This window comes from Chiloscyllium plagiosum, unplaced genomic scaffold (genome assembly GCF_037043375.1).
Source record: "Chiloscyllium plagiosum isolate Xiang-an unplaced genomic scaffold, Cpla_swu_hap1 HiC_scaffold_3, whole genome shotgun sequence".
In the NCBI taxonomy this organism is placed as follows: domain Eukaryota; kingdom Metazoa; phylum Chordata; class Chondrichthyes; order Orectolobiformes; family Hemiscylliidae; genus Chiloscyllium; species Chiloscyllium plagiosum.
Genome location: NW_028270141.1, coordinates 57,407,062 through 57,432,037, shown reverse-complemented (window position 1 = coordinate 57,432,037; position 24,976 = coordinate 57,407,062). Strand labels below are relative to the sequence as shown.

At 42.9% G+C, this 24,976-nt stretch overlaps 1 protein-coding gene across 18 annotated transcripts in view; it reads right to left on the bottom strand.

Moving 5' to 3' along the window:
- rims1a (regulating synaptic membrane exocytosis 1a) overlaps positions 1-24,976 on the bottom strand; it is an 857,383-nt gene that overhangs the window by 406,761 nt on the left and 425,646 nt on the right. For all 18 annotated transcript variants that reach the window (XR_015753101.1, XR_015753102.1, XM_087979575.1 and 15 more), the window contains one exon: positions 11,714-12,042. Coding sequence is in view for 16 of the 18 variants with exons in the window: in XM_087979575.1 (XP_087835701.1) it covers positions 11,714-12,042 (329 nt within the window). In the remaining 2 variants the exon portion in view is untranslated. The remainder of the gene's footprint in view (positions 1-11,713; positions 12,043-24,976) is intronic.

Sequence of the window (24,976 nt, the reverse complement as noted above, 5' to 3'; positions counted from 1 at the left end):
AGCAGGAGGAGAAATCAAAGAATAAAGATAACAAAGTTGAAGGAGAATTATCAGAGACCATGTTTGATCGAATTGTTGACAAAGTGAATATTTTTAGTTCTGAGAAATTAACTGAGTTACAACAGAAACATGAAAAGCATTCAGAATGTTACTATCATAAAAATGAAGTCTTGATGAGGAAATGGAGATGATCACATATTCAGGGGGATGAGAAATATACAGAGTTCATCAAGTTATATTGCCAGTGGGTTAGAGAAAGGAGGTGTTGGGGTAGCACATGAATTATTAAGAGCCGGAGATGTGTTGCTGGAAAAGCGCAGCAGGTCAGGCAGCATCCAGGGAACAGGAGAATCGATGTTTCGGGCATAAGCCCTTCTTCAGGATTCTCCTGTTCCCTGGATGCTGCTTGACCTGCTGCGCTTTTCCAGCAACACATCTCCGGCTCTGATCTCCAGCATCTGCAGACCTCACTTTCTCCTCATGAATTATTAAGAGGTCATTTAGGGGTAAAAAAGGCTCAAGCCAAAATACAGAAAGATTTTACTGGCCTGGACTAAGAATGTAGTTGACTTTTGCCAGATGTATCATAAATGTCAGGTAATTGGAAAACCTCAGGCAATGATAAAACCAGCACCTTTAATACCGGCATGGCAGCTCAGTGGTTAGCACTGCTGCCTCACAACACCAGGGACCCGGGTTCAATTCCAGACTCGGGCGACTGTCTGGAGTTTGCACATTGTCCCAGTGTCTGCTTGGGTTTCCTCCCACAGTCCCAAAGATGTGCAGTTCAGGTGAATTGGCCAGATTAAATTGCCCTTAGTGTTAGGTGCATTAGTCAGAGAGAAATGGGTCTTGGTGGGTTACTCTTTGGAGGGTTGGTGTGGACTTGTTGAGCCGAAGGGCCTGTTTCCACAATGTAGGGAATCTAATCTAATCTAACACCCATTCCTGCATTTGAAAAACCTTTCACAAGTCTTAATTGCTTGCATGGGACCCCTATCTGAAACAAAAAGTGGGAATCAGTATTTGTTGACAATAATGGATATATCCACTAGATTTCCAGAGGCCATTCCATTACACAATATCACAGCTAAAAGTATTGTAGGAGAGATGCTCAAACTTTTCACTGGATACAGACTACCCACAGACATCCAATCAGATCAAGGGTCAAAATTTACAACAAAATTAGGGGAGTTATGGATAGTTTAGGAATAAAACCATTCAAATCGATTGCTTACCATCCAGTTAGAATGGTGGCATCAAACTTTAAAGAAAATTTTGAGGTTTATAGTCAAGACTATCCAGATGATTGGGATAAGGGAATTCCATTGGCGGCATGGTGGCACAGTGGTTAGCACCGCTGCCTCACAGCGCCAGAGACCCAGGTTCAATTCCCGCCTCAGGCAACTCTGTGTGGAGTTTGCACATTCTCCCCGTGTCTGCGTGGGTTTCCTCCGGGTGCTCCAGTTTCCTCCCACAATCCAAAAATGTGCAGGTTAGGTGAATTGGCGAGGCTAAATTGCCCGTAGTGTTAGGTGAAAGGGTAAATATAGGGGAATGGGTCTGGGTGGTTTGCGTTTCAGTGGATCAGTGTGGACTTGTTGGGCCGAAGGGCCTGTTTCCACACTGTAAGCAATCTAATCTAAAAAAAAAATTGTACTTTTTGCAATTAGGAATGCACCAAATGAATCTACTAAATTCAGTCCATTTGAATTAGTTTTTGGGTATGAGGTGAGAGGACTACTGAAATTAATTCAGGAGAAGTTGGTGAATCAGAGTTCAGAGACCACATATTTGGACTATATTTCAAATTTGAGGGAACGATTAAATAGTGCAGGGAAATTGGCTTTACAGCATTTAAAAGTATCACGGTGTATAATGAAACAGGAAGCAGACAAGAAATCAAAAATTTGCAATTTTACTAAAGGAGATAAAGTGTTAGTGTTAATTCCAATAATACCAACGTTTAGTGGACCTTATCAAATCAAGAGGGGATTGAGTGAAGTAAATTATTTGACAAAGATTCCAGATAGAAATAAATCTCAGAATGTGTCATGTGAATATGCTGAAAGGATATTTTGATAGGGAAGGAAAGCAAAAGGAGAATGTGTTACTGGTAACAACACATAATGAAAAATCAAGTTCTGAGGATTCTGAATTGGACAATCCTCAAATTAGATTGGACAATGAGGAAGCTCTCAAATATTGGGATAAGTTATTGAATTACCTTCCAGGGTAAAATTGAAATGACCTGGAAGAGTTTTTACTATCGCATGGGGAGGTATGCGAGAATGAGCTGAAAAATACAAAGAACAAAGAAAATTTACAGCCCAGGAACAGGCCCTTTGGACCTCTAAGCCTGAGGTGATCCAAATGTACTGTCTAAACCTGTTGGTCAATTCCTAAGCATTTGTATCCGTCTGCTCCCCACCTACTTATGCATCTGTCCAGACACATCTTAAATGAATCTACCTTGCCTGCCTCTACCACCTCTGCTGGCAACGTGTTCCAAACGCCCACCACCTCTGTGTAAAGTACTTGCCGTGTGTATCCCCTTTAAACTTTCCACCTCTCACTTTGAAAGCTTGACCTCTCATTATTGAACCCTTCACCCTGGGAAAAAGCTTGTCTCTATCCACCCTTCATGATTTTGTAAACGTCAATCAGGTCGCCCCACAATCTCCTTTTTTCTAGTGTAAAAATAAATCTAACCTACTCAACCTCTCTTCATAGCTAGCACCTTACATTCAAACAACATCCTCGTAAACCTTCTCTGCACCCTCTCCAAAGCGTCCACATCCTTTTGGTAATGTGGCGACAAGAACTGTGTACAGTATTCTAAATGTGGCCGAACCAATGTCTTGTACAATTTTAACATGACTTGCCAGCTCTTATACTCAATACCCCGTCCAATGAAGGCAAGCATACTATATGCCTTCTTGACCATTCTATCCACCTGTGCAGCAACCTTCAGGGTACAATGGACCTGCACTCCCACATCTCTCTGCCCATCAACTTTTCCCAAGGCTCTTCCATTCAGTGTATAATTCGCTCTAGAATTAGTCTTGCCTAAATGCATCACCTCACATTTGTCTGGAATGAAAACCATCTGCCACTTTTCCGCCTAACTCTCCAGTCTATCTATATCCTCCCATATTCTCTGACAGTCCCTTATGCTTTCTGCTACTCCACCAATCTTTGTGTCATCTGCAAATTTGCTGATCATACCAACAGTGCCCTCTTCTAGATCATTTATGTATATTACAAACAACAATGGCCCCAATACTGACCCCTGTGGAACACCACTGGTCACCTTTCTCCATTTCGAGAAACTCCCTTCAACTACAACTCTCTGTCTCCTGTTGCTCAACCAGTTCTTTATCCACCGAGCTAGAACATCCTGCTCAGCTTGTGACTTCACTTTCTCTAATAGTCTACAATGGGGAACCTTATCAAACGCCTTACTAAAGTCCATGTATATGACATCAACAGCCCTTCCTTCATCTATCAACTAGGTCACTTCCTCAAAGAATTTCTATTACGTTGGTAAGGCACAATCTCCCCAGCACAAAACCATGATGCCTATCACTGATAAGCTCATTCTTTTCTAAGTACCCTCTCCAGCAACTTCCCCACCACCGACATAAGGCTCACTGGTCTGTAGTTACCCAGAATATCCCTACTACCCTTCTTGAACAGGGGGACAACATGAGCAACCTTCCAGTCCTCCGGTATCTCACCTGTGTTTAAGGATGCCACAAAGATTCCATTTTGCCAGAGTGGCGAGGAGAGAAGGAGGTGAAGCGAGGGCTGCCAGGAAGGCTGCGTTTTTCCGCATTAAAAGGGACTTACTTCAGGAGTCGGGTCTCCATTTGCCGAGAGGTGCGAGGGAGGAGCAAAGGACTTTAAAATAGTGATGGAAAAGGATAGACCAGATCTAAAAGTTGAAGTTCTAAATTGGAGAAAGGCCAATTTTGACGGTATTAAGCAAGAACTTTCAAAAGCTGATTGGAGGCAGATGTTCGCAGGTAAAGGGACGGCTGGAAAATGGGAAGCCTTCAGAAATGAGATAACAAGAATCCAGAGAAAGTATATTCCTGTCAGGGTGAAAGGGAAGGCTGGTAACTATAGGGAATGCTGGATGACTAAAGAAATTGAGGGTTTGGTTAAGAAAAAGAAGGAAGCATATGTCAGGTACAGACAGGATTGATCGAGTGAATCCTTAGAAGAGTATAAAGAAAGTAGGAGTACACTTAAGAGGGAAATCAGGAGGGCAAAATGGGGACATGAGATAGCTTTGGCAAATAGAATTAAGGAGAATCCAAAGGGGTTTTACAAATATATTAAGGACAAAAGGGCAACTAGGGAGAGAATAGGACCCCTGAAAGATCAGCAAGGCGGCCTTTGTGTGGAGATACTAAATGAATATTTTGCATCAGTATGTACTGTGGAAAAGGATATGGAAGATATAGACTGTAGGGAAATAGATGGTGACATCTAGCAAAATGTCCAGATTACAGAGGAGGAAGTGCTGGATGTCTTGAAACGGTTAAAGGTGGATAAATCCCCAGGACCTGATCAGGTGTACCCAAGAACTCTGTGGGAAGCTAGAGAAGTGATTGCTGGGCCTCTTGCTGAGATATTTGTATCATCGATAGTCACAGGTGATGTGCCGGAAGACTGGAGGTTGGCAAATGTGGTGCCACTGTTTAAGAAGGGTGGTAAGGACAAGCCAGGATAGACCAGTGAGCCTGACCTCTGTGGTGGGCAAGTTGTTGGAGGGAATCCTGAGGGACAGGATGTACATGTATTTGGAAAGGCAAGGACTGATTAGGGATAGTCAACATGGCTTTGTGCGTGGGAAATCATGTCTCACAAACTTGATAGAGTTTTTTGATGAAGTAACAAAGAAGATTGATGAGGGCAGAGCAGTAGATGTGATCTATATGGACTTCAGTTAGGCGTTCGACAAGGTTCCACATGGCAGGCTGATTAGCAAGGTTAGATCTCATGGAATACAGGGATAACTAGCCATTTGGATACAGAACTGGCTCAGAGGGCTGTGGTGGAGGGTTGTATTTCAGACTGGAGGCCTGTGACCAGTGGAGTGCCACAAGGATCGGTGCTGAGCCCTCTACTTTTTGTCATTTACATAAATGATTTGGATGCGAGCATAAGAGGTACAGTTAGTAAGTTTGCAGATGACACCAAAATTAGAAGTGTAGTGGACAGCGAAGAGAGTTACCTCAGATTACAACAGGATCTGGACCAGGTGGGCCAATGGGCTGAGAAGTGGCAGATGGAGTTTAATTCAGATAAATGCGAGGTGCTGCATTTTGGGAAAGCAAATCTTAGCAGGACTTACACACTTAATGGTAAGGTCCTAGGGAGTGTTGCTGAACAAAGAGACTTTGGAGTGCAGGTTCATAGCTCCTTGAAAGTGGAGTCACAGGTAGATAGGATAGTGAAGAAAGCGTTTGGTATGCTTTCCTTTATTGGTCAGAGTATTGAGTACAGGAGTTGGGAGGTCATGTTGCGGCTGTACAGGACATTGGTTCGACCACTGTTGGAATATTGCATGCAATTCTGGTCTCCTTCCTATCGGAAAGATGTTGTGAAACTTGAAAGGGTTCAGAAAAGATTTACAAGGATGTTGCCAGGTTTGAAGGATCTGAGCTACAGGGAGAGGCTGAACAGGCTGGGGTTGTTTTCCCTGGAGCGTCGGAGGCTGAGGGGTGACCTTATAGAGGTTTACAAAATTATGAGGGGCATGGATAGGATAAATAGGCAAAGTCTGTTCCCTGGGGTCGGGGAGTCCAGAACTAGAGGGCATAGGTTTAGGGTGAGAGGGGAAAGATATAAAAGAGACCTAAAGGGCAACCTTTTCATGCAGAGGGTGGTACGTGCATGGAATGAGCTGCCAGAGGATGTGGTGGAGGCTGGTACAATTGCAACATTTAAGAGGCATTTAGATGGGTATATGAATAGGAAGGGTTTGGAGGGATATGGGCCGGGTGCTGGCAGGTGGAACTAGATTGGGTTGGGATATCTGGTCGGCATGGATGGGTTGGACTGAAGGGTCTGTTTCCATGCTGTACATTTCCATGGCTTCTGGGAAGTCATATTTGTGTGGTTGCGTTACCCGAAACACTATTCGGGTAGTGTCTCCCACCCATTCTCCTCCTCTAATCAAAAAAAAAGGACCTGTGCGCCAGATTGGTAAGGTAATGAGTTTTTTTTATTTCTTAGTTTTTCAACAGTCTCTTTGGGAATTTAGAATAGTGGGAATAGAGGTTAGGGCAGTTGAATGTTCCTCCTGCAGAATGTGGGAGGTAAGGGTCACCACTAGTGTCCCTGCTGTCTACATCTGCGGGAAGTGCACCCAACTCCACCTCCTCGAAAACCGCGTTATGGAACGGGAGCTGGAGCTGGATGAACAGAACCACAACAACGAGCACCCAAGCTACAAATCTTCTCACAAAGGAAGTGGAATCTCTGGTCAAGAGGTTTATGTTAGGATGAGATGTGAAGGCTTGAAGGTTACAAGGTAGCCAGGAAAGACCTAAAGAGAGAGCTCAGAAGAACCATGAGAAGTTGTTGGCGGATAGGATCAGGGTAAACCCTAAGGCTTTCTATAGGTATTTAAGGAATAAAAGAATGATGAGAGTAAGATTATGGCCAATCCAGGATAGTAGTGGGAAGTTGTGTGTGGAGTCAGAAGAAATAGGGGAAACACTAAATGAATATTTTTCAATAGTATTCACTCTAGAAAACGACAATATTGTTGATAGATTGATAGATTCCCTGGGCCGTATGGGATTTATCCTAGGATCCTCTGGGAAGCCATGGAGGAGATTGCCGAGCCTTTGGCATTGATCTTTAAATCGTCATTGTCTACAGGAATAGTGCCAGAAGACTGAAGGATAGCAAATGTGGTTCCCCTGTTCAAGACAATCCTGGTAATTATAGACCAGTGAGCCTTACTCAGTTGTTGGTAAAGTTTTGGAAAAGGTTATAAGTGATAGGATTTATAATCATCTAGAAAATAATAATTTGATTAGGGATAGTCAGCACAGTTTTGTGAAGGGTAGGTTGTGCCTCACAAACCTTATTGAGTTCTTTGAGAAGGTGACCAAACAGGTAGATGAGAGTAAACCGGTTGATGTGGTGTATATGGATTTCAGCAAGGCATTCGATAAGGTTCCCCAGAGTAGGCTATTGTACAAAATGCGGAGGAATGGGATTGTGGGAGATATAGCAGTTTGGATCAGTAATTGGCTTGCTGAAAGAAGACAGAGGGTGGTGGTTGATGGGAAATGTTCATCCTGGAGTCCAGTTACCAGTGGTGTACCGCAAGGGTCGGTGTTGGGTCCACTGCTGTTTGTCGTTTTTATAATCGACCTGGATGAGGGCGTAGAAGGGTGTGTTAGTAAATTTGCAGACGACACTAAGGTCGGTGGAGTTGTGGATAGTGGCGAAGGATGTTGTAGGTTACAAGAGACATAGTTAAGCTGCAGAGCTGGGCTGAGAGGTGGCAAATGGAGTTTAATGCGGACAAGTGTGAGGTGATTCACTTTGGTTGGAGTAACTGGAATGCAAAGTACTGGGCTAATGGTAAGATTCTTGGTACTGTAGATGAGCAGAGAGATCTCGGTGTCCAGGTACATAGATCCTTGAAAGTTGCCACTCAGGTTGAAAGGGTTGTTAAGAAGGGTTTAGCTTTTATTAATAGAGGGATCGAGTTCCAGAACCATGAGATTATGCTACAGCTGTACAAAACTCTGGTGCGGCCGCACTTGGGGTATTGTGTACAGTTCTGGTCACCTAAGAAGGATGTGGAAGCTTTGGAGAGGGTGCAGAGGAGATTTACTGGGATATTGCCTGGTATGGAGGGAAGGTCTTATGAGGAAAGGCTGAGGGACTTGAGGCTGTTTTCATTGGAGAGAAGGTGGTTGAGAGGTGACTTAATAGAGACATATAAGATAATCAGAGAGTTAGATAGGGTGAACAGGGAGAGCCTTTTTCCAAGAATGGTGACAGCAAGCACAAGGGGCATAACTTTAAATTGAGGGGTGATAGATATAGGACAGATGTCAGAGATAGCTTCTTTACTCAGAGTGTAGTAAGGGTATGGAATGCTTTGCCTATGACTTAAAGTAGATTCGCCAACTTTAAGTACATTTAAATCGTCATTGGACAAGCATATGGACGTACATAGAATAGTGTAGGTTAGATGAGCTTCAGATTGGTATGACAAATCGGCGCAACATTGAGGGCTGTTATGTTCTATGTTCTTAAGATAACTGTCAGGGCCCTAGCTATTTCCTCTCTCGCCTCCCTCAGCAACCTGTGATAGATCCCATCTGGTCCTGGGGGTTTGTCCACCTTAATAACCTCTAGCATACCCAACACATCTTCCCTACTTATGCCAACATGATCCAGATTAGTGGAGTTGTGGGTGGTGTAAAAAGTTGTCAAAGGACTAGTGAGATATAGATCAATTGCAGATATGGGCTGAGAAATAGCAGATGGAAAGTGTGAGGTGCTGCACTTTGGAAGATTAAATATTAAGGAAAAGTATACAGTCAATGGACCCTGAACAGGATTGATCTTGGGGTTCAAGTCCATAGTTCTCTGAAAGTCGCCACTCAAGTAAATAGGGTAGTAAAGAAGGTGTGTGGCATGCTTGCTTTTATTGGTTGGGGAATTGAGTACAAGAGTCAGGATGCCATGTTGCAGCTTTATAAGATTTTGGTTAGACCACACTCAGAGTTTTGCATTCAATTTTGGTCACCACATTAAAGGAATGACGTGGAGGCTTTGGAGAGGGTGCAGCAGATTTAGCAGGATGCTGGCTAGATTAGAGAGTATGAACTACAAGGAGAGGATAGAGAAACATAGGTTGTTTTCTCTGGAGTGGCAGAGGCTGAGGAGACACTTGATAGAAGTCTACAAAATTATGAGATGCATAGGTAAGGTTGACAGTCAGAATCTTTTTCCAGAGTTGAAATGTCTAAAACGAGGGGGCATGCACGTTAAGCTGCAAGGAAGCAAGTTCAAAGGAGATGTGAAGCAAGATTTATACACAAAGAGTGGTAGGAGTTTGGAATGTGCTGCCGGGGATGGGGGAGGCAGATATGATCACGGCTTTGAAGGCAATTTCAGATAAGCATGTGAATATTCCAGGAATGGAGGAGCATGGACCAAAGGCAGACAGAAGGGATTGGTTTAATTTGGCATCCTGTCTGGCGCAAAATTGTGGGCCAAAGGGCCCGATCCTCTGCTGTAGAGTTCTATGTTCTATGTTCTAGACTACTAATGCAGAAACTCAGCTAATTTTCTGGGGACCTCGGTCTGAATCCCGTGACAGATGATGGAATTTGAATTAATGAAAAGAAGAGAGTCTGGAATTCAAGATCTCAAAAAAATGAAACCGGGCAGATCAGTTGGCATCAACCTCGGTATTGGAAAAAGAACTTACAAAGTCTTCCTTACTAAATCTGGGGATTTGTGGCAAAACTGGGAGAGCTATCTCACAGACTAGTCAAGTAACAGTGTCATACTCACAGAATCACACCTCACAGACAAGATCCCAGATACCACCATTACTATCTCTGCATATGTCCTGTTTCACAAGCAGGATATACCCAGCACAGAGGATTGTGTGTGACTGGCTGCAGCTTCTCACAGACCATGTGGTTCAGTTGAAGCACCAGGTGGACACATTGAGGAACACACAGGGGCAGAGAATGCGATAGACACGAGTTATGGGTGAATGTTAATACTGCAGGTTCAGTCTCCTGCGGCTATTTCCCTCTTTAATAAGTAATAAGTTGGATACTGATACAACAGCAACCGGACTTGTGCCACTACAATTGGTACTGCTACATGGCAAGGTTGAGCCAAGTCCAAGCGAGCGATAGTTTTTTTTAGATTCCCTACAGTGTGGAAACCGACCATTCAGCCAAACAAGTCCACACCGACCCTCTGAAGAGCAACACACCCAGACCCATTCCTTATATTTACCTCTGACCAATGCACCCAACACTATGGGAAATTTAGCATGGCCAATTCACCTGGCCTACACATCTTTGGATTGTGGGAGGAAACCGGAGCACCCGGAGGAAACTCACGCACATATTGAGTTTAATTCTGGTGGCCAAATTACAGGAAGGATGTTGAGATTTTTGAGAGGGTGCAGTAGAGGTTTAACAAGGATTAAGGGATATGAACTATAAGGCAAGGCTATAAAAACAATTTTTTTTTCCTCTGGAGTGGTGGAGGCTCAAGGGAGACTTGATAAAAGTCTATCAAATTGTGAGCTAGGATTGACAATCAGAACCTTTTTCCCAGAGTTGAAATGTCTAATACTAGTGGGCATGCATTTAAGGTGAGAAGGGAAAAGTTCAGAGATGCAAAGGGCAGGTTTTGTTTTACACAGAGAGGGGTAGGAATCTATAATGTGTTGCCAGGATGGTAGAGGAGACATATATGATGGGGTGACGGGGACATTTAGACAAGTACATGAATATGCAAGGAATGATTGGTATTGTGGTGCAAACATCAGAATCTCCCCCAATGTCAGCAAAAGTGAAGAACTGATCATTGACTTCAGAAAAAAAAAGAAATTAGATAAGGGCTCAGTGGTTAGCACTGCTGCCTCACAGCACCAGGGACCTGGGTTCAATTCCTGGCTCAGGTGACGATCTATGTGGAATTTGCACATTCTCTGTGTTTATGCTTAGGTTTCCTCCCATAATCCAAAGCTATGCAGGTCAAGTGAATTGGCCATGCTAAATTGCTCATAGTGTTCGGTGTGTCAGTCAGGGGTAAATATAGGATAGGGGAATGGGTCTGGGTGGGTTACTGTTCGGAGAGTCGGTGTGGACTTGTTGGGCTGAAGGGCCTGTTTCCATCTGTAGGGAATCTAATCTGGACACACCTCTATCTTTTGAGAAGATTTGTAGATCAAGTTGAGGTTCTGGATGAAGGCCTGCTCATTGAGCTGGAAGGTTCATTTTCAGACATTTTGTTACCATATTATGGTAACATCTTCAGTGAGCCTCCGGAGTAGGCAGAAGGAATTTTTTTAAATCTGGCATCCTGTTTGCTACAACATTGTAGGCCAAGGGCCCATCCCCGTGCTGTACAGTTCCATGTTCTATGCAGCAAGTGGTAAAGGAACCACAAGTGGGAAAAACATACTTAACAATCTGCCAGCAGCAGATGCATCTGTCCACGACAGTATCTGTAAGATAAGCTAATCACTGTCCAGTCTTTTTGATTCCCAAGTGATTTGGGTGGTTGGATAGCTCAGTCAGTTGAACAATGACACCGAGTGCCACCTACAGAGTGAGCTCAAATCCTGTACTGGCAAGAAAATTAGGGAGACCCACCTTCTGTTCCTCAAACCTTGCCTTAGGCATGATGACTCTTATCATAAAGCCACCATTCTTAACAACAGAGCAGCCTCTCAGACTGCGGTAACTTTCCCCTCTCATCAAATCTCATGCACAACTTGGCAATTGTAAGGTCAGGAGATTTGACAACAATGAAAGGCCACATGGAAGGTCAGAAAGTAGAAATCAAAATCACATCCCAAGGATTAAGCAATTAATATAGAGAAACATGCCATTTTAAAACAGCTCATTAGTTAACACTGATTTATGTCATTCAGCACAAAAGATTTGGGTTTCAGGGTGACTTTGATTACCTGTCTCTTGGGGGTTCACTCCTCGATCTTGCTGAAGGCAGTTTCTGTTCAAAACCCATTTCTTGTCGAGTAAGCTCAGAGACCCTAGACTTGTCAGGAGGCATAACCTCCTGTGTTGCTCCTGCTGCACTTAAAGGAGTCTGGGATCGTGAACGTTCTTGCAGTCTTGCCTTTTTTTCCTTTGGTGCGCCTGAACCTATCCCTGTAGCTGTGTCACTCAAGGTCCCATCCTGATTGACGGGCTGTTGTGTTCCACTTCCAAAGAACCATGCTCCAGATTTTGTAAGAATTTCCTGCTGTTTACGGCATAAATTGCAAACCCACATTACCTGGTTAAAGACAAGAAAAATAATTAATTTACCTGACCTCAGATCCTGCCATTCAAAGTCTGCATGCTGTTCGATTTGCATAACGGATCTTAACTCTAAATCTGAACACTAGAGTCCATTCCAGTTTCCATTAGCCATTCTTACTTTAAAGATATATTTTTTTTAAAACTACAGAAGTTCTGATGAAGGGTCACTTGGCCCAAAATGCTAACTCTGATTTCTCTCCACAGATGCTGCCAGACCTACTGAGCTTTCCAGCTGTTTCTATTTTTGTTTCTGATTTAACGCAGATACAATTCTTTCGGTTTTTTGATTACAAAAGAGCTACTGGCTCGATGTGAAATCTGAATAAATAGCTGAACATATTCATCTGCACTGTTTGCTGGGCTCCAATGCAAAATCAATTAAGGATCAGCACTCTGACCTAGGGAGTAGGGAAACAAAGTTTAATTGCTTTCAAACAAGATTTGTCACAAAGCACATACATCTGAATATCACATGAGGACAGAACTGTATTCATCTATTATACACGATTCATTTGTATAGTTCAGTAACACTGCCTGTGCAGAAGCACAAGGATCTGGTGCTTGGTAAAACACAGATACTTACAAACACAGAAAAGGAACATTCTCAACAAGGGCAAGAAAATGGTAAACCACATGAAGCACAGTGGCTCAGTGGTTAGCACTGCTACCTCATAGCACCAGGGTCCCAGGTTTGATTCCAACCTCAGGGGTGTCTGCGTGGGTTTCCTCCGGGTGCTCCAGTTTCCTCCAAAGATGTACAGGTTAGGTGAACTGGCAATGCTAAATTGCCTATAGTGTTAGTCGGAGGAAAAAGGGGTTTGGTGGGTTACTCTTCAGAGGGTCAGCGTGGGCTTGTTGGGCCGAAGGGCCTGTTTCAACACTGTAGGGAATCTAAGCAGAGAACAACAACTTAGTAATTTAGGATTTCATTCTCTGTTCTGAGGTTTGGGCAATATGACCCTTTTGCCAAAAAGAAACACCTCTCTCAAATATATTTTACTGATGATTATATGGCTGTTGACTTGACTAATTCAGATTTCCTGAAAACTGAAAACAATCCAGTACAAGTCAATGTTCAACTGATTAGAATTCAGTAACATCCTCCAATGTGTACTATGGTTAATATATTTGGCTGTGTGATTTCACTAAGATTAGCGTTGAGTTTGCCTGTCACTTATCTACCTCACTCTGTCAGTTAGTAACATGTCACACAGTATTGCTTGTACAACATAAAATAAACTCTACACAATACATAACTCATAACAAATCATCAGTGATTTAAATTAGTCTCCCAAGTCTTGTGGTAGCAAATTGGATATACTCAGTGTAGGAAATCTTACACTTTTTAATGAATATTGTGTCAAAATATTTTAAAGCTCAGCAATTAGTTTCTGAAGTTTACAGACTGTTGGAATATAATAATTATACATAGCAGGTTCCTGCAAATGTGATGATGAGCAGATGATCATGTTGTTGACTGAGTCATTAACACTGACTGGGATACTGGATGCAACTTCCATGCTCTCTATCAATATAAAGTTAAAAATCACACAACACCAGGTTATAGTCCAACAGGTTTATATGAAACCACAAGCTTTCAGATCCCTGCTTCTTCCTCAGGTAGCTAGTGAATGAAGAAGAGGAAGGGCTCCAAAAGCATGCAGTTTCAAACAAACCTGATGCACTATAACAAAGTGTTGTGTGATTTTGACTTTGTCCACCTCAATCCAACACCAGCAACTCCAAATCATATCTGTCAAGGTAGCATCAGGGCTCAATTGGGAAGCAATGCACCCTTGTTTAATGACACATTTGAAACATAAAACCTTTGACAGTATAACTCTTTCTCAGTACTGCATTAGACTGCCAGCCTTGACATTTGTATTCAGAGTAGGACTTGAATCCATAACTGTATGACTTTAAGATAACAGTAAAACAAATTAGTTCAGAAATGATCGAAAGAAAACAAAAACACTTGACTGCAATTGTGCTAGCTCTGTAAGAACCAACAGCATTTCTACTCCCAAAACACTTCATATGAATGTTATCAAACAAAATTTGATACTGAGCTCCATGAGGAAATATTAAGATGGATGTCCACAGGCTTGATCAGAGGAGTAGGTTTTAAGTGGCATTTTAAATGATGAAGGAGAGATGAACGGAATTCCAGAGGAATAAGCAGCTGAAGGCTGCAGAAGAGTGACGAGAAGAGGTGCACAAGGAAATTCACAAAGATGCCAAAACATATCTAGACTATCTTAATGATTTTTCCATTCTTTCCTTTGGATATTGGTGCTGACTTGACCGGGTCACAGATGTTCATGACTCTAGACAGTGACAGTCTGAGGAAAATCATGATCTGTATCAAAGGCATCCCGCATGGTCCACTGTAGTCTCCAATCTACTAAGTTCTGCTCCCATTCTTCTCAACAGTGATCATAATGAACCTCTCAATGATTCTGATCTGATTCACTCTGCTTGCTGTCTGTTTGACAGTGATTCCAGTATCAGACTATGAACCAAGGTTGCAAATAGTCTGGTTCAATCTCAAACAATGGCCAGGGAAAGAGAGAGTTGATAGCTAGGGAGCAGAGTTTACAGTGAGGGACTGAAGACAATGTTAATTGTCTTCCCAAGATGTAATTGGAGGAAATTTCTGCTCATTCGGCCCTGGATGGTTGGAACTGATTATCAATAGTTGACATGAGAAATCTAATGTTAATGTAATAAATATTTAATTGATTGAAGGAGGCTATAGGGGTTAATTGATCTTCTACTTTAATCTGTCGACAATCCAGAATAAATGAAGACAACATTACTGTTACACAGATTAGGCCCAATTCTCAGTGAAACCACATTCTTAAATAAGTGCCCCATTCAAAATCAGCTTGCTATCAATCATGCTTGGAAGGTGCCCATACCTACAACTTGACTGGCTAAGCATTGATAGCATTAGAACATAGCAATGCATTTGTTACAGAATGGCAATTTGTAGATGGGAAGTAGGAGTGATTAGTTCAACTACAATACTAGAAACTGCTCATGAATGGCAATAACCTGTGAGCCAGCTGGAGACCATAGCCATACATGAGGGAGTTTGAATAACTGACAATTCAGTGTAGAAGACAGAGGGTGACGATAAAGAGAGAAGGCAGTGGAGGGGAGTGCAGTGTGGCAAATGTGTACAGGAGATGGAAGTGCAAAGTGGTAGAAGGTCATGTGTTTTGGAAGATCAAGCACAGGTGGAAATTATATAGTGACTGGCAGAATCCTTAAGAATCCTGCAATGCAGAGTGGCCTGGGTGTGCAGGTCCATAGATCACTGAATCTGGCATTGCAGGTAGATACGGTTGTTGTGGAGTATATTGAAAATTTGGTGATTAAGCTACAGCATAACAAGGGTGAAATTTACAAATGCTATTGCGGGTGTGGTCGAGACTAAGGAGAGTGGTTCAAAGGAGATATGAGAGTAGTGACAAACAAACTGTTGCCTAAACCTTAAGGTGTGGGGAATAGTTTGCATTAAATTATTAGAGTGTGTATTGGGAAGATATCATGGAATAGATTAACAGAAGGTACTGACCGTTATTTGCATTTTCGGGGAGGATAGAAAGAAATGTATAAGAGGCATGAAAAAAGCTGTTACTGGCAACCACGTAATCTACATACAAGAAGAAATAAAGTTGGATATTTGAAAAGATCGCGGACTCATTCCTTATTTCTTAGGAACCCAATGGCAGGATCACAAAGACAAATGTTGGAATACCGAAGACACTCTTCACTCTATCAGCGCGACAAGGACTCTTCCATTCTAAAAGTCCTCAGGTAATAATGAAAACTCAGACTCACTTTGTCTAATGTGATGCATAACTTGTTTGTGATCTCTGACTTGAGCCCATGTTATTTACAGGCGTCTGTACTCAGCAGAGAGAGAGTGTGATCTCTGGCCTATGGCTCATTAAGTCCCATCAGCTCTAAGTCCATACAAAATATCCAGAAACATCTGAAGATGAAATATATTAAGCAACAATAACTTCTCGAAAACTTTGACAGAAATCTGTCAGAAGTACGGAAACTCCATGGGACGATGGCCCTGGAAGATACTAAACGTGTTTGGAGTAAAACCACCCGATTAAAAGACAAAAAATTGATTCATTGGTCTCTATGTGGAATGCAACAAACTAGACAGCGACAAGAGACCAATGAAAGGACTAACCATAACCGGGAAGTCAGTAATCTAAAGGAATAATTGAAAGCTGTTTGTGAAGAACTTAAACAACAAAACAAGAATTGTCTGAGAAAAGGTAAGCTGCTGCAATTAAAACTTTTCCACCCCCACCTTCTCCGAGTGCTCCCCAATATATCAACTAAGAGACATCCCAAGACTCAGGTATAGAGCGGGTTCCAGGAAAGGGAGACAAACAATATGGTCCCGGCTCTACTGGGTCTGAAGAAAAGGACCAGCCATTTAATTTATGGCCTGGAGCTAGAAGGAGGAAAATCCAAAGGATGAGAACGAAGTATTCACATATAGGCAGCCCACATGCCTGTCAATCCCAAACTGGTGGAAAGATGGTCCAAAGAACAGCCTCAACTAAAAAAGGGAGGCATGAAAACATAGGATGAATTAGAAAAGCTTAAAATAGAAACAGCCTGAACCCTATGGATAGAGTGCAAGTTTTGTCTGTCATGGTGGAAGGTAATGCAGGAGGGAAACTGATTATGAAGGTTAAAAAAGAATTAGGCGATAATGGCCAGCTTATTGATGAAGGTTGGGCTGCAATCAGAAATTGGCCAAAGGACTATGGTCCTACTAAAACAGATTGGAGCAAGATTTCGGCATGTCAGCAAAAAGGCAATGAGGAATTTCTGAACTATGCAGAAAAGCTTGTGGAAATCTGGATGGAAAATTCCTGCTTGGCAGAGGGCACAAACGTGGAAGAAATTGACAGTAATGAACTAGCCCCCCTGAAATCTGTCTTCGTCACAGCATTAAAACCCAAACTAGTAAAAATGTTCCAAGTTACATGCCTGAATTGGGGGACTAGTCGCAAAATATACAGTGAAATCTAAAGCTAGGCTAAATGCTTGGAATGGAATATGGAATCTAAACTTATAACTATGCAGACGATAATAACAACACCAGAGTCTCAGTAGATAAATGCTGGTAAATGCCACAAATGTGGGTGAGAAGGACATTGGGCAAAGACCCATAAGGTTAGGTCCTAAGCCTGCTCCGAGACAGGAATCTTACTCATCTGGGGACTATGTGACTGAACATGTATTACTGGAACACATTAAGGTTATTTACCCTGAACAGCAGAAGGCACTCCTGCTCTCCATTTGCCGAGAGGTGTGAGGGAGGAGCGAAGGACTTCTGGGAAGGGGAGTCTGACTCAGGCATCGGGGCCTCCATTCGCCGAGAGATGCGAGAGAGGAGTGAAGGACTTCTGGGAAGTTTTTAAGTGGGTGAGATCTAAACCCGAGACCCTACACCGTAGGGCCTCTGTCCAACCCACCTCCTCGAACCTTACTAAGAGTCTGTAAACTTGGTAAGTTTTCAGGTTTTTTTTTCTTCTCTTCCTTTGTTTAGTTCTGTGCAGGCTTTCAGAGTAGCAGGATATGAATGTTAGGGCAGTTGCATGTTCCTCCTGCAGAATGTGGCAGGTGAGAGACACTTCACATGTCTCTGCCAATTGCATCTGCGGGAAGTGCACCCAACTCCAGCTCCTTGAAAATCGAGTTAGGGAACTGGAGCTGGAGTTGGATGAACTTCAGAGGGAGAAATTGACAGGATGTACAGGGAGGTGGTCACTCCCCAGACACAGGATAAGGACAGCTGGGTTACCCCTGTGGCCTTCCCTCAGCAATAAGTATACCGTTTTGGATACTGCTGGTGGGTCAGCCTACCAGGGGAAAGCCATAGTTGTCGGGTCTCTGGCACACTGAACCTGGCACTGTGGCTCAGAAGGGAAGGGGGGGGAGAATAGAAAAGCGCTAGTGGTAGGTGACTCAATAGTTAGACGGATTGACAGGAGATTTTGTGGTCAGGAACAGGACTCCCGGAAGGTATGTTGCCTCCCTGGTGCCAGGGTCTGGGATGTCGCCGATCGGGTTTCCAGGATTCTGAAGGGGGAAGGTGAGCAGCCAGAAATCGTGGTACATATTGGCACCAATGATAAAGCCAGGAAAGGGATTGTGGATCTGAAAAGTGGCTACAGAGAATTAGGTTGGAAGCTGAAGAGCAGGACAAGTAGAGTAGTGATCTCAGTTTGCTACCGGTGTCATGAGATAGTGAGGTGAGGAACAGTCAGAGTTTAACACATGGCTGCAAGGCTGGTGCAGGAAGGAGGGCTTCAGATACCTAGACCATTAGGATACCTTCTGGATAAGGTGGGACCTGTACATGAAGGACGGGTTGCACCTGAACTGGAGGGGCACAAATGTCCTGGATGGGAGATTTGCTGTGTGATTCAGGAGGGTTTAAACTAGATTGGCAGGGGGGTGGGAATCAGAGCCACATATCTGAGAGGGAGACAGTGCAGATGGGGCAGTGACAGGATGTAGTGAATCTATTTCATATAATGAAATAAAGGGATTGGGTAAAGTGTGTCTGCTTCAATGCAAGGTGTGTCAGAAATAAGAGAGACAAACTTAGAGCATGGATCAGTACTTGGGGATACGATGTTGTGGCCATAACGGAGACATGGGTTTCACAGGGGCAGGAATGGCTGCTTAATGTTCCAGGGTTTAGAACGTTTAAAAAGAACAGGGTGGGTGGAAAATGAGGAGGGGGTGTGGTATTGCTAATTAGAGAGTGCATCACAGCTACAGAAACGAAGGTTGTTGAGGAAAGTCAGTTGCTGAGTCAGTATAGATGGAAGTTAGGAACAACAAGGGAGCCGCCACCTCATTGGGGGTTTTCTACAGACCACCTAATAGCAGTAGAGAGACTGAAGAACACATAGGCGGGCAGATTCTGGAAAAATGCAGAGGTAGCAGGGTTATAGTTATGGGTAATTTCAACTTTCCCAATATCGACTGGAACCTCCTAAGTGCAGATGGTTTGGATGGAGCCATTTTTGCCAGGTGTGTTCAGGAGGGTTTCCTTATTCAGTATGTAGACAGACCGACGAGGGAAGAGGCCATTTTGGATTTGGTGCTCGGCAATGAGCCAGGACAGATGTCAGATCTCACGGTGGGAGAACACTTTGATGACAGTGATCATAACTGCCTAACATTTAACATAGCCTTATACTGGGAAAGGTGCAGTTACCGAGGGAAGATATTTAATTGAGGAAAAGGAAATTATGACGCTATCAGACAGGAGTTGGGAAGTTGGAGTTGCGGAGCAATTGTTCCACAGAAAGGGCACAGCAGATATGTGGCGACTGTTTAAGGAGCAGTTGTTGCAAGTGATGCATGCATTTATTCCTCTGAGACAGGTAAGATTAAGGAACCTTGGATGATAAGAACAGAGGACCTTCTCATCAAAAGGAAGAAGGCAGCTTACATAAGGTGGAGGAAGCAAGGATCTAGCACAGCTTTAGAGGATTACAGGCTTGGTAGAAAGGAGCTCAGAAATGGACTGTGGAGAGCCTGGTGGGGGCACGAAAAAGGCTTGGCAAATAGGATTAGGGAAAACCCAAAGGCATTTTACTCATACGTGTGGAATAAGAAAATGATCAAGGGAGAAGGTAGGGCTGATCAGGGATAGCATAGGGAACTTGTGCGTGGAGTCTGAGCAGATAGGGGAAACCCTGAATGAGTATTTTGCTTCAGTTTTCTCTAAGGAAAGGGACCTTGTTGTGAATGAGAACTTTGAGGAGCTGGGATACAGGCTTGACCAGATCAAGATTGAAGAAGTTGATGTGCTAGAAATTTTGGAAAACATTAAGATTGATAAGTCCCCAGGGCCAGACCAGATTTATAATAGGCTGCTCCAGGTGCTGTTGGCGAAGATCTTTGCCTCCTCACTCTCCACGGGAGTCATATCAGAGGATTGGAAGGAGGTGAATGTTGTTCCTCTTTTCAAGAAGGGTAATAGAGAAATCCCTGACAATTACTGACCAGTCAGTCTTACGTCTGTGGTCAGCAAAGTATTGGTAAGAATTCTGAGGTATACGATCTTTGACTATTTGGCAAAGCATACCATGATTAAAGGCAGTCAGCATGGCTTTGAGAGGGGCAGGTCATGCCTCACAAATCTTATTGAATTCTTCGGGGACGTTACAAGACAGGTCAATGAAGGTCAAGCAGTGGATGTGGTGTATATGGACTTCAACAAGGCATGATTCCCCATGGTAGGCTCATTCATAAAGTCAGGAAGTATGGGATACAGCGAGATTTGGCTATCTGGATTCAGAATTGGTTGGCTGACAGAGTGCAGAGAGTGGTTGTGGATGGAAAGTATTCTGCCTGGAGGTAAGTGTTTAGTGGGGTCCCGCAGGGCTCTGTTCTTGGGACTCTGCTCTTTGTAGTTTTTGTAAATGACTTGGATGAGGAGGTTGAGGGGTGGGTCAGTAAATTTGCAGATGACACTAAGGTTGGAGGTGTTGTCGATAGTATCAAAGGGCTATTGCAGGCTGTAGCGCGACATAGACAGGATGCAGAGCTGGGCTGAGAATTGGCAAATGGAGTTCAACCTGGATAAATGTGAAGTGATGCATTTTGGAAGGTCGAACTCAAATGCTGAATATAGGATTAAAGATAGAATTCTTGGTAGTGTGGAGGAACAGAAGGATCTGGGTGTGCAAGTACATAGATCCCTCAAAGTTGCCACCCAAGTGGATAGGGTTGTTAAGAAAGCATATGGTGTTTTTTTAGATTTAGATTAGATTAGATTACATTACAGTGTGGAAACAGGCCCTTCGGCCCAACAAGTCCACACCGACCCGCCGAAGCGAAACCCACCCATACCCCTACATTTACCCCTTACCTAACACTACGGGCAATTTAGCATGGCCAATTCACCTGACCCTGCACATCTTTTGGACTGTGGGAGGAAACCGGAGCACCCGGAGGAAACCCACGCAGACAGGGGGAGAACGTGCAAACTCCACACAGTCAGTCGCCTGAGGCGGGAATTGAACCCGGATCTCAGGCGCTGTGAGGCAGCAGTGCTAACCACTGTGCCACCGTGCCGCCCACTGTGCCACCGTGCCGCCCATGGGTTTCATTAGCAGGGGGATCGAGTTTAAGAGCCACGAGGTTTTGCTACAGCTCTACAAGTCCCTGGTGAGACCACACTTGGAATATTGTGTCCAGTTCTGGTCACCCTACTATAGGAAAGATAGAGGCGCTTTGGAGAGGGTGCAAAAAAGGTTTACCAGGATGCTGCCTGGACTGGAGGACTTGCCTTATGAAGAAAAGTTGAAAAAGCTTGGACTTTTCTCTCTGGAGAGAAGGAGGAAGAGAGGAGACCTGATCAAGGTATACAAGATAATGAGTCAATAGCCAGAGACTCTTCCCCAGGGCAGGATTCACGGTATGAGGGGTAATAGTTTTTTAAGATATTAAGGGAAAGGTATAGAGGTTTTGTCAGAGGTAGGTTCTTTATGCAGAGAGTTGTGAATGCATGGAATGCATTGCCAGCGATGGTGGTGGAAGCAGAGTCATTTAAGCAACTGCTGGACAGGCACATGGAGAGCAGTGAGTTGAGGGGTGTGTAGATTAAGTTATTATATTTTACATTAGGATTAAACCTAGGCACAACATCGTGGGCCAAAGAGCCTGTTCTGTGCTGTACTTTTCTATGTTCTATTGTTAGTGTCTTGCTTGTTATTAAGCAATTAGAATGAGTAAGGTGGTGTCTCGTCACAATGAGACAGATCTCACAACGGAATAAGATAATACAGAAGTTAAATGATGACAGGAAAAAAAACCCAGAAAAGCCAATTAAATGCACCAAAAAGTGCCAGGAAGAATGGGAGGAAACTTCCCAACAAAAGAATCCAATCACTCAATGAACTCCTCCCAACTCTACTATCCTGGAGGCCAGCAGAAGCCAATTGAAAAGCAAAGCAAGAAAGAGAAACAGAGCTGAATCCTCTCCTGACCCCAACAATGACAAGGAGCCCTGTTTAGGCCCTTTGCAGATCAAGCAATGAAAAACACAGTCCCAGCAAAAACTGCAAAAGTGATTGAACATACATACAAATGGGCCAACTGGCACAGACATGACCTTGCGCTACCAAAAATGATAGACAAATGGTCCAAGAGGATTAAAAATACCTGGAGCAACTAGAAAAGCTGCAAAGGAAAAAGAAACACAGAGACAGAGAGAAAGAGAGAGAGAGAGAGAGAGAGACAAGCTTTCAGTGCTGCTTTTCCTGAACTAAGTGTTAACTCTTTGTGGTCTGGTTTGAATGCACCTTTGTCTGTTGGTTGTTAAACGTTGTGTGACATTTGTGTTTTTGTTCCCTGGAACTTGAGATCTGGAAATGCTTTCAAATAAGTTTGCATTTTGGGAATCTATGATGATTTGAAAGTGTGATTTATGCCTGTGTCAGTGTGAGACATGTTTGGTTAATGTGATGTTCTTTTAAGCGATTGTGTAAAGCAAAAATCTGCGACGAAATGTTGATTTAAAAATTGGGTCGTAAAGCTTGGTAAAAATTTACCTCTTGAAATTGTAATTTTGGCAATGCAATCCACTTTGAACAAAATTTTGATGAAACTGATATCGAGGAATTTTTTAAAAAACAGGGAGGTACAATCTAACAAAGGAGGTGGATTTTTCCATTGTCATTTATAACACACTTATTTCTGCATAGGAAGAAGAGAAATAGTTGACATAATTATGTCCAGACATTTTCTCCCCAACCCTTGAATGACTACTAATCAACCCATTCTGCTTGAAGTGGAATGGATGGGTGTTGTGTTTGTTTTTTCAGTGACAGAAAGACATTGAAGACTTTATTACTGAACCTGTCTGCAGACTTTGAGTGAGGCAATACAGTGATGGATGAGGCATCTTCAACCCATCAGGCAATTCATTAGTAACACATCTGGAGAACTATTGTGAAAAACATTAAATGCATTGGGTATCAGGAATTTACTCTGGTTGGGGGAGTAAACAGAATTTTGAATTTGGACAAATTTGCATAGAGATATATCAAATATCTAGAAGGAGTTATAAGGTTACTTGAAAAATGTGTACAAAGTTAAAAATCACACAACACCAGGTTATAGTCCAACAGGTTTAATTGGAAGCACACTAGCTTTCGGAGCGATGTGATGCAGTGTGATGTAACTGAAATTATACATTGAAAAATTGATTGTCCGTAATTTTTCAATGTATAATTTCAGTTACATCACACTGCAAATTTTTGCTATAAATTCTGTGTTACGATCGAGTCCTCCACAATCACCTGATGAAGGAGCGTTGCTCCGAAAGCTAGTGTGCTTCTAATTAAACCTGTTGGACTATAACCTGGTGTTGTGTGATTTTTAACTTAGTACACCCCAGTCCAAGACCGGCATCTCCAAATCTTGAAAAATGTGGGTCATCTTCGAGAAAGAATGAACAAAGTATGTTTTGCCTGAATCAAACAGAAATGTTTGACTTCTGTTTTAAAATATGATAAAGCGATTTACTATGCATTACAAATCTCTCCAGTTCTCTGGAATTAGATAGATAATACTTAAATTGCAAAATTGGATGAGATGAAATAAATATGGATGGAGAGAAGTGGCAGAAGAAAAAAGGTTAGTATAATGGGTTGAAACAGTAATTGAAGTTAACATGCATTTTAGCAAAAAGCAAGTTTAGGTGAGAGTACTAAACTGATAGCTTTCTCTTGGTGATGTTTGTCTCCTTGTCTTGCCTTTCAAGAGAATTGCATCTGATGACCCGAGATATTGGGACTATAGGTGAAGAGATAAGTAAAATCTCGTAGATCTTTTGATGAGGTCATATGAGAGTCAAGAATGCTTGACATAATCTTGGAATACCAATATAAGTGTACAAAAATTATTGTTACCTCGAGGGAATGCTTGGTAAAAAGTTGGACTGAAGAACAGGTCTCAGACATGTACACCTACTTGACAAACAGATTAGTGTAGCTTGGAAGAGCAGAAAAGCATAGTTTACATGATAAGACACTGACACATAATCCAGAGAAAAACTGACTGAAACAGTGATAGTGAGCTGAAGTAAAAGGGCCCAGAAATTATGGCATCCAGATACCTTGAAAAAAAGGAGGGGAAGCATAAGCTGAAGGTAAAGCCTGACGAATGCATTATAATTTGTTAGAGCCTGTATTATTTGATACCATATACATTGTAGCTCAGAGGGGGTTATTACATATGAAGGTAGTTACCACTCAGTGACAGAGCATTCATAAAATTGACAAAGAAGGAAAAATATTGAAGTAGTATTCTCAAGATGGATACAGATGAAGGGAACTAGGGAATTTCAAGTTCTTGTATGATGTTAACAAGCAACTCGTGACTGAACGTGAAGCTTAATAAGAATCATTATAATTGCCCAAGATAGTGAAGTTGATTGTATTACTGTGTATTTTGAGTGTTTGATGAGATTACTTACAGTGTGGAAACAGGCTCTTCGGCCCAACAAGTCCACACCGACCCTCCGAAGAGCAACCCACCCAGACCCATTCCCCTACATTTACCCCTTCACCTAACACTACGGGCAATTTAGCATGGCCAATTCACCTAACCTGCACATTTTTGGACTGTGGGAGGAAACCGGAGCACCCGGAGGAAACCCACGCAGACACGGGGAGAATGTGCACAGTTGCCTGAGGCGCTGTGAGGCAACAGTGTTAACCACTGTGCCACCGTGCCGCCCACAATTTTTAAAACACCACTCCCCCTCCACTCTTGCTTACTAGTGACTTTCCAATCCCCTGCACCAAAAGGGGAGGACGTATCATAAATGTGAA